Consider the following 15,485-nt stretch of genomic DNA (forward strand, 5'->3'; position numbering starts at 1 on the left):
CTGCCAACTAAACTAGCTCACTCAATGGATACCTGTGGGTTGATGTTGAGCTGTAAGATGTCAATATTTCAGCAGGATGTGGCTCACATATTTTGCAAATCATTTGTCATGCTGTTTCTGGTGAGGCATTTAAATCTGATGATATTTGATCAATTGGACCAAGGATGCTCATCTGTCTCCACTGTCTCAGACACTGACTAAACTGCTGACTTTTATCTGAAGTGTTGCCGAGTGAATTTGGTGCACTTCAGTATGATCAAAATGATCATAATGATCAAAAATAATTGTATCAAAATGGAATATTTGATATATAAGTCCAAGTACTATGATTAAATTATACAAAAATTTATGGATACAGTGAACCATACACTCAAGTACTATAATGAAAGTAGATTGTAGTTTGTGACTTTCCACTCCTGTGACTCATGAATGTCAAACATTTTTGCAACTATTCAAAGTGTACACCCATTTAAAATGTTAGAGATCTGCCACACCTTTAAAGAGCTATGATTATTCAAGCTCTACAGACTTTCAATAACATAACTGCAATGCAATTCGGACTGGTCTTACACCACTATATGTCCCAGAGAGTTTTTATTTCAATTTCTCAACCCATAGAATCAATTGTTATTAAAATTGTCATTATATTCCACTTGACCATATTTATAGGCATAATAGCTTTGATAATGGTGCCAATATATTTCCACCAGCATAACAAAAATAACTCACAAAACCCCATGTAAACCATGATGCTACAAACTAGATTCAAGTTACATTGCTCTCCAGCTTTCAATAGAAGAATATACACTTTAAGAATAATAAATACACAAATAACCCAAATCTCCATTATATACATTCATTCTACATGTCTTCAGATGCCACCATGGTTTTGAACTTCATCAGCTCATCAAGGCTTGCCTGCATCTGCTTTGCCACCTTGCGGATTTGCTTGGCAAATTTGGTTTCTGAGCCCTTCTTCAGTTCCTTGGAGTCTTCTTTGCTGAAGTACATGTCCAAGCCCAGCGTAAGGCCTTCGATCATACCTGAGGACTTGCTGACTTCTCCAATGGCTCCAACACTGTCTCCAAAATTATGTGCCATTCTAGCCATCTTCAGTGAATTCCAATCCACCCCCTTCAGTGTGGAAAGGTCGTATTTCTTCAGACTCACTATATGTGTGCCGATAAATTTTACACATCTCTCAATTTCTTCTATCTGTATAGAGTGTTCTTTCAGGATTGTCTCCACCTTCTTCCTGTCCATATTGGTGTGGACTTTGTTGGTGATGGCAGCTGAAGCTCCAGTGACCCCTCCGGCTGCTGCAACTCCAACTCCAACTACAGTCACTGCTAATGAAGCACCCATGGTCACTGGGGCAAGAATGACACCTCCAACAGCAGCTGCAACTCCTAATGCCCCTGCAGCTCCCCCAGTAATGCCTGCTATCTTCACCCCCTTATGGACCTTGTCAATGCCATCGGCCACCTCTTGTAGTTCTATAATGTGACCCTGCAGATTTGCTCCTCGCTCAGCCAGGAGGTAATCAAACACCCAAAGAGCTCTTTTTAGATTTTCAGCTTTTTGTGTGAATGCTCTGGAGAGAGAAATAGAGATAGACAGACATAATGGTAAAATAGTGATCTGGATAAATGATTGGAATTTTCACAGATTTCAAGGACCCTCATAATAGCCACACAAAAAAACGGCACAAGATCACAGTTAAAAAAGTAATAAATAAAGGCAAAATGATTGAAAATAATACCCCATTGTTATGTACCTTTAAATCATCAGTCATAGTTCATTCATGTATTTCCTTTTTGACACTTACTTTGCATCAAATTTCTCCGGGCCAGATGATTCAAAACCCTTCCAGGCTGAAAATAAGGAAGGTCCATATGCAATGTCAGACACATAATTCAGTGACTTAGTGCTGTTTTCAGAGGCATCGACTTAAGTCTAAAAGGTATGTGAATATTTATGCTGGGAAAGTTATGTGTTCAGAGATGGAGTTATGTAGCTGCTTAAAGCTGCATGCATACTACATGACTTTCAAAATCGCTCGCAATCACTTGTTTGGTGTTTTCAGATGAGGAACATACTCTACACGATCTGTCACCTGGAAAGACCCCAGCTGAAACACGCCTGACCCCAAATCCTGCTTTCTATCAAAAATAAATGTGACAGCTGTCATGTGACTTTGTGTCAATTTTTTGTAACAAGAAGAGAAATAAATAAATGAATTGGTTAGCTATTAGAATGCTGTGCACAGATAAGAATCACATGTTTGTTTGTTTTTTTATTTTTTGCTGCTCCTAACAATCATTTGAGTATGGCATGGAAAATAAACAGATGAATTCTATTTCCTCTGGAATTCTTACCAGCTGTTTCTCATTGCTGTACTTGCAAATAGTAGAGGGTTTCACACTACACAAATGATCACCGACGAAGTCAAATATGCTGGAAAATTTCAGTAAATAGCGTCACTGGATCATGCACACTACAAGACTGGTTGCAGTGGGTGTGCAGAGTGAATAGTTGCCAAGCTAGGGGGCCAAAATGAGTCGTCAACTGGATTATCACGGCTGAAATCCTGTAGTGTGTTCTAGGCTGAAGTCAATTTTCTGGGAGCATCATACAGATAATGCAAAGTATCTGCATATAATCCATGCCTTTGAGGTCGCCAGATATTTCTTGAGTAAAGGTGTGTGAGACAGGGTTTTTAATTAGCATCTAGATCACCGCCTTCAAACACAAATGCCTTCCTTTATCCAAAAAAATCTAGGATAAAAAAAAAGTACTGATGGCAACAATAGCAACAATAATGTGCTGAAGCCCAAGGTCACAATAATGCATAACTAAGATATGTTTTTGTTTTAGGGAAACTTCACCCTGTGTGTGCAACTCACTGAATAGCACTTAAGTCTGTCGTTCCGTCTGACGTCTGAATACAGATGCGTGCATTTTCCTTATTAAATACTCATTTTGTGTGATTAACTCAAATCTAAATATAGCCCATGATGCAGAAAAATATTTTCTTTTTTTATTGTATATGGATCTTGTAGACTGGGAATTACATGTCATATAACATATGGCAATGGTAGCTCAGTGGTGAAATTTCTGTACTCGCAACCAGAAAATTTATATCTAAGGATTGCCAGGAGCCACTGCTGGTAAACGTAAATGTATAATATGGTATATTAATATAATGTTATTAAACTTACTTTTGGCTGATTCCCACCATTCCATGAAGTCTACATTGCCCTAAAATAGGGAAGAGAAACAGTCGGTTATCCCAGTAGATGTGCTACAGCTGTAATTCATATACTTGCATTTTGTTTATTTCTTATGTGAAATAAAATCTGTATTGTATTGGAGGCATTTTGAGACCTTTTCCAAGAAGGAAATTGTGATGATCTTCACCAAGTCAGTTAGGAAAATGCTATTAGACTAGGTTTTGTCATTATTATACAGATTTACATTTTTTAGAATTGACTTTACAGAGTCATTTGCCAACCTGTGAGTCCTGGTGATCCTGACTGAAGGTCTGTTTCAGAGTTGAAAAACTGCTTTCACTAAATGCTTTAGACCTCCTAAACTGTTGAAGATTTCCAGGCAAAGACTGCTGAGTCAACAGCACCTAGAAACATATGGGTAAAAAACATGGAAACATGCTCTGAAGTTTCTCTTACAGTGTATTGTATGTTGTCTATAATATTGTTTAAAATTCTTTATTGCATTGCCTAAAAACATTGAATTCTATGTATTGTTTATAAAATGTAGGGCTATATATAAAATCCTAAGGGCTGTATTCACAGTAAAGCATATGCTGTGTGGATTTAATAATGAAATCTTTCAGTAGTACATTCTCTGGCTCCACATACCTGAAATAGCATAATAAAATGCTTTTGAATGGCAAGTAGGGCTGGCCTCAAAAACACATTCTACAGCAAATATGCCAGAATGTGGACTGAAAGCATTCATGCACTCATCAGATATGTACAGACGTGGCACAGCACGCCACACCTTAATTTACCACAAAATACAGTTGTGTGAAAAAAATAAGTACACCCCATGGAAAATGTTGGCTTTTTTCACATATTTGAACAAGCAAATGTTTGATCATCTTTGAAACAGTGCCTCTTACTTGAACAAAACCACAAGGAAAATTAACTTTTTCAATCATTTATTCAACAGAAATATCAATGGGCATGTTATTCTTCTGTGGAAAAAGTAAGTACACCCTCGGAAGCTAGTATTGCTCCCTTTAGCAGAAATAACTTCTTGTAGGCGTTTTGCATAATTGTCCACTAGGCTTGCTGGAATGTTTGACCATCTTCCATGCAATATTTTTTCAGTTGCAAGATGTTTGAAAGTTTTCTTGCATGCACTGCTTGTTTTAAATCTCCCCACAACATTTCAATGGGATTCAAATCCAGGCTTTGACTAGTCCATTCCATAACCCTCCATTTCTTATTTTGGAGCCGTTCCTTGATGGATTTGCTAATGGGCTTAGGATCATTATCTTGTTGAAAGGTCCACTTTTCGTTCAACTTTAACTTTCAGACAGATGGCCTCACATTATGTTCAAGCACTCTTTGATATGATGCAAAATTCATAGGTGAATCAATGAATGCAAACTGTCCAGTCCCTGAGGCAGCGAAGCAACCCTAAACCATAACATTTCCACCACAGTGCTTCACAGTTGGTCTGAGGTGCTTCTCCTGAAAAGTTGTCTTTTCAGGAGAAGCAAACATGTCTGCTGTTACTGTGGCCAAACAACTCTATCTTAGATTTGTCTGTCCAGAGCACATTATTCCAAAAGGTCTTGCAAAGGCTTTTTCCTGGTACTTTTCCCATGCAGATCAAATGTGTGCAATCTTTTATGATTATAGAAGCATGTGGTTTGACATCAACTGTTGCAAGCCTTACTAGCAGATACTGCAATGACATTTTGGACATTTGAAGTCAGACAGTCTGACTTCAGACAGTCTGATCTTGGGCTGCATTTGCTTTACAGCCAGTCCTGGACATATTAGCAGTTGTTTGAAATCTGTACCACTTGTGGATGATTTTCTGACAATGGAATTATGCATTTCAAATGATTTGGAGATCTTTTTAAATCCCTTTCCAGACTCATAGGCACCCACAACCTTTTTCTGAAAGCCTTACAGAACTCTTTAGATCTTGGCATGATGACACCACACACCTCAGTAGCAAAGGGAACACCAGATACTAGATGTGAGAGGGGTATAAATGAGACAGGTTTCACCTGCACTCCCTAAGCAGGTTCTAATCACTGGCACCCAATCTTAAACACCTGATTCTAATTTTATGGATTTGAAAATGTGATAAATTACTACCAAATGTCAATTTTAGGTGTCATTTGATAGAGTGTATCAACTTTATTAATAGGCACTGTTTCAAAGAGAATCAAATGTTTGCTTGTCCAGAAATGTCAAAAAAGCCAACAATTCCCATTTGGTGTACTTATGTTTTCACATTACTCTATATAATTACAATGATGTACCGTTTAATTTAAATACAATTGAATTGAAATAAAAATTCATCCACTACAAATTTTACCTTTATACACATAATGCAATTAACTAGCCATTAAACAGGCACTTCCTCATTACAGCAAAGAAAATGATTAAAATGTACAATGCACTACAAGAAATAATGTACAAGTACACTATACGAAAAATGGTTCTTAATTGTCTCTAATTCAAAAACCCTCTTTCATGGGGTTTATCCAGATGGATACACTAAAGAAGTGTACCGTTCAGGTAGCTTTGGATTTAACTTTTACAACAATGAGCCAATACATTATGACCACTCACATGAAGCGAATAATGATGATTATCTGATAACAATTGCGCATGTCAACGTCTGGAATATATTAGACAGTAAGCGAACAGTCTGTTCTCACAGTCAGTGTGATGGTTATGAAAGAAATTGGCAGGCATGTAGATCGGTGCAACAATGGCCAAAACGTTACAGCTAGACATCTGGGCGGTACATTTCTGAAAGGCTTGTGAATGCTCCTGGTCAGCAGTGGTGAGTACCTACCAATGGTGGTCCGAAGAGGAAGAAACCATAAACCACCAACAGGGTGTTGGTCACCTAACACTCATCAATGTGTAAAGGCAACAAAGATTTTCCCATCTGGTCCAAACCAACAGAAGGGCTACTGTGGCACAAGTCACAGAAAATGTGAAGGATGGTTATGCGAGGAATGTGTCACAACACACAGTGCATCACACCCTGCTGCATATAGGTCTGTGTAGGTTCAGACCAGTCAGAGTATCTATGCTAACCCCTGTCAATCATCACAAGCACTTACAATGGGCATGCAAGCTTTGGAACAAGACCTTGGAGCAATTGCCTGGTCCAATGAGTCCCATTTCCTTTTACATAGGTGGATGGCACCACAATTCACTATGGGAAGAAGACAAGCCAGTGGTTGGAGTGTAATGCTCTGGGCAATTTTAGGTCCCCACCTACATAAACATCGTTGCACACCCCTTCATGGCAATTCTATTCACTGATAAAGGATAATGTGCCCTAACATACTGTACACATTTTTCAGAAATAGTTTAAGGAACAAGATGAAAAGTTTAAGGTGTTGCCCTGGTCTCCAAATTCCTCAGATATCAATCCAATCAAACATCTATGGAATGTGCTGTAAAAAAACAAACAAATCCAATCCATGGTCTATCAGCTTCACAAATTACAGGATTTAAAGGATCTGCTGCTAACGTCTTGGTGACAGATACCACAAGGCACCTTCAGAGGTTTTGTAGAGTCCATGCCTCGGCACTTCTGAGCTGTTTTGGTGGCACAAAGAGGACCATCAGCATATTAGGCAATTGGTCATAATGTTTTGACTCATTGGTATATTTTTAAGACTGTACTTCAGGACTGTAGTACTTGGGAACCACTGTATTAGACCATGTAGAATTGAAGAAACCCCAGAAACATCCATTAGATAAGTCATTCTACTCACTTGACTTGTAGTATGTGGTTTCTCCTGAGCACCAAATTTGGATTCCACCAAATTTTGATTTGTACACTGCACCGTCAAGGACTGGATGTCATCCTCTATGCCTCTATTCCTCTTGGGTATCACATATAAAACACAGGTCATGATATTGGTTTATCTGCTTAGTTTATTTCTTTGTGCACATTAATTGTAATTATACCACAGTGCTGTTAAATGCTCATATCTGATTAGTTAGAAGGTGTAGATTAATATTTAACATCAGCTCGAACAGTAGTACTAGGCTGCAAGGTTTATATCAGTCCACTAGTTCTACTGAATATTTCCATGGTTAACAACTAACAGAGGGATCTGTATGGCAGACTCTTCACAAATAAAGTGTAATTATTGAAATGGTGAATTTTTTTTTTGAATGAGTCTCCATTATCAGCGCTTTTTAACAGTCTGAGGTAAACCTGTAACTTTTTCCAACATGGCAAAGTCTTCAACAATGACTGATTTGTGGTTTCTTGGCAATATAATAAGCTGCATTTCTTTGTTGTTGTTTAAAATGATTAGTGTTGGCAGCTTGTGACATGCAGTTATTTGAAAATTGTCAATTTCACACCACCTTGTCATTAATTATTTTCCAATAACAGCATGCCCCCATTATGTTTTAGCCTATTCCTTACTTATATGGTAGGATAAGTGATTTAACTTTTCTATTGGCCCTGTTCGGGGTATGTCCTCGGCAGGTGGGAGCTACCAAATTATTTAAGGATCCTTATTCTGGCAGGCGCATATGTGTCTTGGTGAGTTCCGGTTCCATTCAGGTATGCTGAGGCTTTGCTCACGGTGTAATGAGGTGAACATCTCAAGGGTAATATGTTTATATATAGTTTTAGAGCAGAGCTGGTGGCGCATGAGTTGCGTTCAGTGATGACGACATTAGCCGGTGGTTGAATGAAGGTAGTATACTGAGCCGCGGTACCTGTGAGTAATCTTACAACTTCGCATCTGGTGTTTGTTTAACCTAATGGTAAGTACGTCTCTCTCTTTTTCACATTGGGTCTTGGGAGATTTAGTTTGACACTCTGGTCTTTGTGTTAAGGTAAGTTTGGGGAGTTGAGCGTCTAAATCTTCTGTATGACCAATCCCTAGCTGACTACGCTACATGTGACGCCGCTGCTGTTTTTCTTGGCTACTTTGCTTAGGGATATTTTTCTGGGCAGGTTTGCTTATGGGCATTCTTTTGGGCTGGTTCGCATACGGGCTTTGCTTTTGATGTGTTGCATGACTGCATGCTTGGGCTGTTTGTTTACGTGCCTTGCCTCCTATGTTGCATATCAGCATTACTTTGTTGCTTGTGTAAGTTCTTGTTTTTCCTTGTTTGCACTTTGCTCTGTCTTCTCTTCTTTTATTCTGTTTTTCATTGCTACACTGTCAATTTGTTTGTTGCTATTTTTGTTTTTGGCTGTATTTTTGGTTTATATCATTTGGGCCTTGAACCTGTTCTTTCAGGTTCATTTTCCTACATTATCACCTTACTATTGATTGGGTGTATGTTGTTGCTATGTCCTATTGTCTCCATACTATAGTAGTTCTACTTCTTTTTTTTTTTTTTTTTAACACTTTATACTTTGTTTCTTTATTGTTAACTGTAATTCAGGTTCTGCTTAGGTGCTGTTTAACTGCCTCTATTGCATGTAGTGGTGTCAGTGGGAGTGAGTGTTATAGCCACCACACCACGTTGTCTGTAATCCTTGGGTTTTTTTCTTTTTCTTTTTCTTTTCTTTTTCTTTCTTTGCTTATTGTTTAGTGTTTGTGTAATTCTGGGTTAACATGCGTTTTCTTCCTCTCCAGGAGACAGTGAGTCTTGTTGTTGTGGGACAGGGGAGGCTAGCTGACTTCATTGGGTGGTGAGCTTTACAGCGTGCTCAGTGTGCCTACACTACAACTTGCTTATGGTGTAGGTAGTGTTTAATAATTTGGTGTGAATTAAGGTGGGTTTGGATGACCTCCCGAGCTGCAGCTGGCCTGTCTTGTTCCTGCCAAGCCTGGGCCTGGAGAAGTGCTAGTTTTAGCGTTCTTATTGGGCTTCATGGGAGAGTGACCTTATATTTATATGCTAAGTTTTAATGATGCTTAAGTGTTATAATAAAATGTAACTTGTATTGATACTCATGTCCCACTCTCATGTTCTTTGCCTTCGATTAGTCAAACTTCTTCTGTGTGCCTTTTTATTTGGGAGTATTTCCCTGCTTCTCCCCCAGGGTGGTGTAGTTGGATTTACTAAATTTTGATTAACGTTCCCTTCCGTTTGGAAATGCCATAATTGTAATGTTCTATCATTGGTGCTTGTACTACTTGCACCAATGTTTGTGGCACTTTCTGTATGAATGTGTAAATGTAAAAGTACAGTATATCTATGCAAGAAAATCATGTAATCCCATTACCTGCACAGTGACTGCTTCTTTTCCATTCTGTCCAAAAGACTCGGGCAGAGAGTTGGAATGCGCCATGCCAGGTAGGGGTTGCCCAACTAATTTGATTTTCTTGTAGGTTTTAGGTAGGACTGATGGTGGCTTCTTATCCTGATTAATAGAAATGCCAATGACGCACAGTTTTAGACTCTTAATCACAAGGGCAATAAGATGAATAATTGCTTTTGAAATACCTTTAAATTTATCAGAAATATATAAACCATTATATAATTTTGGTAGTTCGCATTTTGCATCCAAAGAAATATTAATAATCAAAAGTATTACATGATCTAATTCCAGTCTACCATAAATGTGCACTTTGTAAGTATATAATTTTTCCAAAACAAGTTCATTCCCAGGGGATAAAATATTATAAATAACTTATAGCAATGGCTAGGATCCGAAATCAGTTAAAGCAACTTACATGATAAAATGGAAAATAGCCTTATTCAGTTAAAATAATCAATTTATTTACACAATAGGCAACAGCTTTGAGTGAAAGTAACTTAAAGATTTGGATTCGAAAGTTATCGGCCTTAAAAATGTGAAATCACTTGTCGGCTGTCTTTTTTTGAATTTATTTTATGTGTATATTAATAATATAGACATGGCACTGATACAGGAATACATCCCCAGTTTCAATAATGGAGGCATCGGTGTATATAACCATATACCATTAAGCAAGGGTGTAGGTTTGATCTCAATATTGGTAGGAACACCCACCCACCGCTGTTTAATGTTGACAACCAAATGTTTTATTAAAATATAACATCTATATTTACACTAAGATCTGTATTTACATTTAAATACAAATTATACAAAGCAACAGATCAAAGACTAAAAGAAAGTAAACTATGAAATTGCTTGTTAACTTTGGATCCCATTTATTTTTGAGGGAAATGTTAATATTGAGTGAATAGGATCTTCTGATCTTCTGATGATCAAAACAAACTCATGACCAATATGTTGACTTTCAAACACTTATACTGTATATTTTCTGAACATCCTAAAGACTAACTTTAATGCTGATGCCTCCCTGCAATTCCAAAATATAATTCATAATTAAGACCTCACCTGAAGCCGTGAAGGCGCAGCTGTTCCATCCTGCTCTACTTCAGCCTGCTGCTGCGTTTCCTGCATACAAACTCATTCATTAAATGATGACATTTTCATGGGATTTCTAGACTAAAATTCAACTCAACATAATTTCATATATGCACCTGTTTTATGTTCCAGCTAGAAACCTGACTGCTAGCCTGCAGATGACAGAAGCCAGGGTTAGCAGCTAGTTAACGCTAGCGAACACAGTTACCTAACATCAGTTGACATTACTTTCTGCAGTGCAAGGCTGGTGACGTTTGATTGCTAACAGGTTTTCCTTTTAAATGTGGCTACTGGACAGTTAGTTTACAACCTATTACTTGTGCTTTGGGTGGGGAAAAAGCTCCTGATGTCTTGACGTTTTTTTGGTGGCATGATATCTACAAAGTACAAAACCTGTTGGCATGGGAAAAAATACTTATGTATGCTGTGCCATGCAGGCAATAGAGGAAAGGGAGTTAAGTCATCTGAAAGACTACATTTTTTGCCCATGCTTGAGGTATGGACTGACAGCCTTGATCAGCCCTCGCTTCCGTGTCTAATTTATTGTGAAATTTATTGTGTTTGTGTGTGCGGTCTTGGTATGATGGTACTATGTGCAGTAGCATAATTACTGATTTACACTATTACACTGATTTACACTGTAGTGTCACTGCTGCATTGAGAAACCAAAAATATCCAGCCAACAGTAATGCTCATAAATATGCACAAAAGAATGGCTCAAAACTTATCCACAAAAGGATGAGCTATAAGGCCTAACTGTAAGTAAGGCAGGTGTGTTTAAAAAATAAATAAATTGAGCAGATTGTGTAATATATGCAATCATACCATATTCTCAAACCATATTGCCTTCTGTTTTGTGAGGCCAGCCCTGGGTGCGGGAGCAGGGCGCTATGGAGAGGTTCAGAAATAAAACAAAATCAATCAATCCAGAGACAGTGAGTCACATGATGATAAAATGGCTGTATTTGATTCTGGTTTATAAAACTTTAAACTGGGTATGTTTTAGAGGAGAGAAAAGTACATGGTAATTTCAGATTTTCCACAATTAATATTGTCTGTTTTAATTATAATGCATATTTGTTCTATGAAAAATTTCACCCTAAACTTCACAAATCACAAACATTAGTGACCTGTTGTTTCTGAAGTGTATGTACACTTTTTCTTTCACTTTCTTTCTTGTTAATAAGTGCAATTAAATTTTTTTTTTTTTAAAGCAGTGCTTAAACTAGACACCACCGATAAAAAAGGGTTTTAAATAAAATCCGCAGAATTAAAACAATTATGTAATTTAGTATTAACATTATTTGCTTACAAGATGCGTAACAGGTCATTTAGTACTTCAGAGAGATGCTTGAATTTTTAATTGAATTTGAAATTTTTAAATAAAATATTAATTTTACATTCAAATGTAAAAATCGAGTTATGTAAAAATTTCATGCTTACCGTTGCCATTTTAATAATGTTGTCAGATCCACTGACTACACTAGATGCCGTCTAGTCTGAATACCTGCAATGAACTGAGGTGCTTATGCTAAGGTAAAAAAAAATGTCTGTTTCAAAATGAAACGTACCTGATGGAATGTGGAACCACTGGTCAGCTCACTTTTTTTTTTTTGGGTCTGCATTAAACATGGCACTGCACTGCTACAGGCATTAAAGCATTAAAAACATCACTAGTTTCAATTTGTCACCCTAGACAATTTATTTTTTACAGATAAATTTGAAATGCTAATCAGCCTACAGTGTATGTCTTTGAGGGAGGAAACTGTGGTACCTGGAGGAAACCCCTGAATTATGGGAGAACATGCGAACTCTGCACGAACAGGCAGAGATACGAGGCAACAGTGTTAACCACAAAGTCACCGTGCCCCGCTAATATAAACCAATCTGGTTATTTTTACTGTAATGATTTATCTACCTTCAAAAGTAACTGAGAAATACCAACGGTTACCTTTAATATATACGGCCTTTTTGTTTAAATTGATGTGCTTTTCATGAACAAATACCTACTTATAATTTGTCCAAAAAGAGATTCATTAGTTATATAATATATTACAGTTGAAAGCTGATGACTGACCCTTCATTTTTTGCCGCCCACAATAAAATTAATTGCTTTGTAAACAACAAAATTAATATTATTTCATCATGTCTTTTGCATTATTTGATTATTTTTTAAAAGTAAGTGCAAAGGTGTGTGTGTGTCCACAATCCAATGTGTGCAGATTTTCATTCCAAACCAACAGGAGTAACACCTCATGACAAGTGTTTAATCAGCTGACTTGTTAATTTTTTTTTAGTAATTTTGTTTGGATGTTTCCCCCCCCCCCCCCCCCCTTCAAAGTAACATCTACATAAGCTGATAAGTATTTTTCGGATCTTGATGAACTTTTGCTAGTTTTTAATTACATTTAATAAATCTACTGCAAAATATTTGCTTTATGCAAAAATAGTTGCTTTATTGTAGTTATAAGGAATAAACTTTGTATACAACCTAATACTAATGAGGAAGAACTCGTATTACCATATAAACAGTAAATCTCTGGATTTTTTTGGTAAGTGCACCATTTACATGCACATATATACACACACACACAGTGGTGCTTGAAAGTTTGTGAACCCTTTAGAATTTCCTATATATCTGCGTAAATATGACCTAAAACATCATCAGATTTTCACACCTAAGTCCTAAAAGTAGGTAAAGAGAACCCAATTAAACAAATGAGACAAAAATATTATACGTGGTCATTTATTTATATCTGTGAGTGGCAAAAGTAATTACAATTTAATTATACTTAAGTATACCCAAAAGTATAGTTGTATAACCTGTAATGACTGTTTGTTACTTTCCACCTCCTGCATATCAACCATTTTTGCAATTATGCAATACCTACATGAAATTTAAGTGTCAGAAATCACACTTATAAACAGTTGTGTTTTTTTGGAATAGACCTCAATCAGTGACAGTAAAAAGAATGGTCACTGCAACCCTACTTCTCATACAAGTATTACCCAGCAGTGCTACTTTTCCAAGCTGGCAACATCACATTTAGTTGGAAGGGGGAAAATGTGCATTCATTCTACCAGTAGATTCTACCAAGATTTTATTTTTATCACATGGATTGTGTCATCCAGGGCGAGTATGGCGAGGGAGCGTCAGTGGCAGTACAAATCCTGTGGAGTGCATGTGCCTTCAGAGCTAGGAAGCTAGGTTAACTGTGTCATGGAAACTTTATTTTCTTACAACTAGTTGTATAATTTCATCAAATGTTATCTGAACTTGAGCCTGATGATGACACCCACAGACATATAAATAGACACCACGTTAGCCACTGGATCCTACGTCACCTTCGCTGCCATATTGATCTGGGCAACAGTTATAAGTCTCAGCTGATATTATAGTGTATAGTATAAACTAAATTGGCCATAATCGAGATTTTCATCTATACTGCTGGTTTCTCCACACCAAATTTTATGACAAGCTCTTAATTTTGGCTGAACAACTGACATATTGTGAATCTTACTGTAGTTAGTTGGCTAGCTAACTTTTCTCACACTCCCAAAGATAAACTTTTGAGGCAGAGGGAAGTAGCTGTAAGAAGGGAAGGTGCTTCCGCAAGTGAGTCCTCCATGCTGTGCAGTGAGCACTTCAAGCCGGAGGACTGTGACGGGACAGATCAGACTGTCAGGATTATAGAACGAGCTAAATCATCTGTCTTCTGTTTCCTGACTCATCTCCAAACAGTGAGTGTATCAATAGACTATAATGATTTAATAGCTTGTCATCCAATCATGGCTTGTTGTTGTTGTTGTTGTTATTGTCAACATATAAATGCTTTTACCACTGTAACTGTAACTGTTTTACCGGAGCCATAAAGGATTATCTTATCTTTGTGTCACGAGTTCCCCTTTAAGCAGCGCGCTGTGGAGCATGTGAGCGCACGTGCAAGTGCGCGAGCACCCGATTTTCCCTTGTTGACAATCGTGACATTTCGACATGTGCATCTGTTATGTTTTATGTCTCCTCCCTGTTCCGTCATGGGTTATAGTGTCACGTGTGTCTGAATTGCCCTCAGCCGTCAGCCATTACGAGGCTGATTATGAAAGTATTTATACCGCGCGCCTCCCAGCACACGGCGCGGAATATTAGATAAAATATATTAGAGTAGATTAGTTTAGAGTCCTTTCCATGGCGCGTTTGTTTAGTTCACGCTGGTTTCTCCGCTCCCAGTTCATAGTCATAGCTTATGTTTCATGTTTTGTATATCGACCCTGTTTTCCGTTACCACGACATAGTTTCCAGCCGTGCCCCATTTATGCCTGTTTGCCGATCGCCTGACCTTTCGCATGTTTGTGGATTACGTTTTGGATTAACCTGCCTGTGTCTCTCAATAAAACTGTTCTACTGCATTTGCATCCGTCCTATCTTCCTTACGTCACGAGACGTGAAACTTCGCGTATTTTCAAACTGCTGTGTCACAGGATAGTGTAACACACTTGCAGGAAAGTGCTCTCTGCCCTGTTTCGCATTAATGAACTCGCAGATGCTAACGATTCGCTAGTGTCATTGTGATTTGCAACCAAGTTTACCTTTTTTGGCTCCCGGCCCTGGATGACTGTGACGTCACTGCATGCAATCTCCCAAAGACAGACTTTTCTGTTGTGCCACTCAGGAGCATCAATCTAACTTTTACAGAAGTGTAATTGAAACCTCCTACAAATGTGTCTTGGACCTCAGAACCATTACTGATCATTTAAGGTGCAGTGACGTGGCTAATTACAGCAATGCCTATCATGATGCTAACAGATATGACTTTGTAGAATAACTAACTACGAAAGGCACTTTCATATCAGACTAGCTACTGTACTCTGGTAGAAATGATGTTCTTATAATAACACCGAGACTACACCACACTGACATC

General features: G+C 37.8%; 1 protein-coding gene across 2 annotated transcripts; it reads right to left on the reverse strand.

Moving 5' to 3' along the window:
- Positions 1 to 579: 579 nt before the first annotated feature.
- Positions 580 to 12,119, reverse strand: LOC108273331 (apolipoprotein L1). 2 transcript variants are annotated; one of them, XM_017482499.3, is made up of 10 exons: positions 12,010 to 12,118; positions 11,392 to 11,454; positions 10,683 to 10,718; positions 10,537 to 10,596; positions 9,436 to 9,573; positions 7,007 to 7,117; positions 3,515 to 3,637; positions 3,222 to 3,261; positions 1,829 to 1,874; positions 580 to 1,594 (listed from the first exon to the last, which is right to left on the reverse strand). In XM_017482499.3, the coding sequence occupies exons 1-10, from the start codon at positions 12,016 to 12,018 to the stop codon at positions 862 to 864; spliced, it is 1,359 nt and encodes a 452-aa protein (XP_017337988.1). In that variant the 5' UTR covers positions 12,019 to 12,118; the 3' UTR covers positions 580 to 861. The 2 variants fall into 2 exon arrangements, with proteins under 2 accessions (XP_017337988.1, XP_017337989.1); XM_017482500.3 differs by lacking the exon at positions 10,683 to 10,718 and having other exon boundaries at positions 12,010 to 12,119.
- Positions 12,120 to 15,485: the final 3,366 nt, after the last annotated feature.

The sequence above is a fragment of the Ictalurus punctatus genome, chromosome 12, assembly GCF_001660625.3.
Source record: "Ictalurus punctatus breed USDA103 chromosome 12, Coco_2.0, whole genome shotgun sequence".
Lineage (NCBI taxonomy): Eukaryota > Metazoa > Chordata > Actinopteri > Siluriformes > Ictaluridae > Ictalurus > Ictalurus punctatus.

Excerpts from the sequence above, each read along its gene's own strand:
- LOC108273331 (XM_017482499.3), bottom strand. Across the intron at positions 10,597-10,682 it reads CTAGCTGGAACATAAAACAG|GAAACGCAGCAGCAGGCTGA; the intron begins GTGCATATATGA and ends GTTTGTATGCAG. Across the intron at positions 3,262-3,514 it reads AGGATCACCAGGACTCACAG|GGCAATGTAGACTTCATGGA; the intron begins GTTGGCAAATGA and ends TCCCTATTTTAG.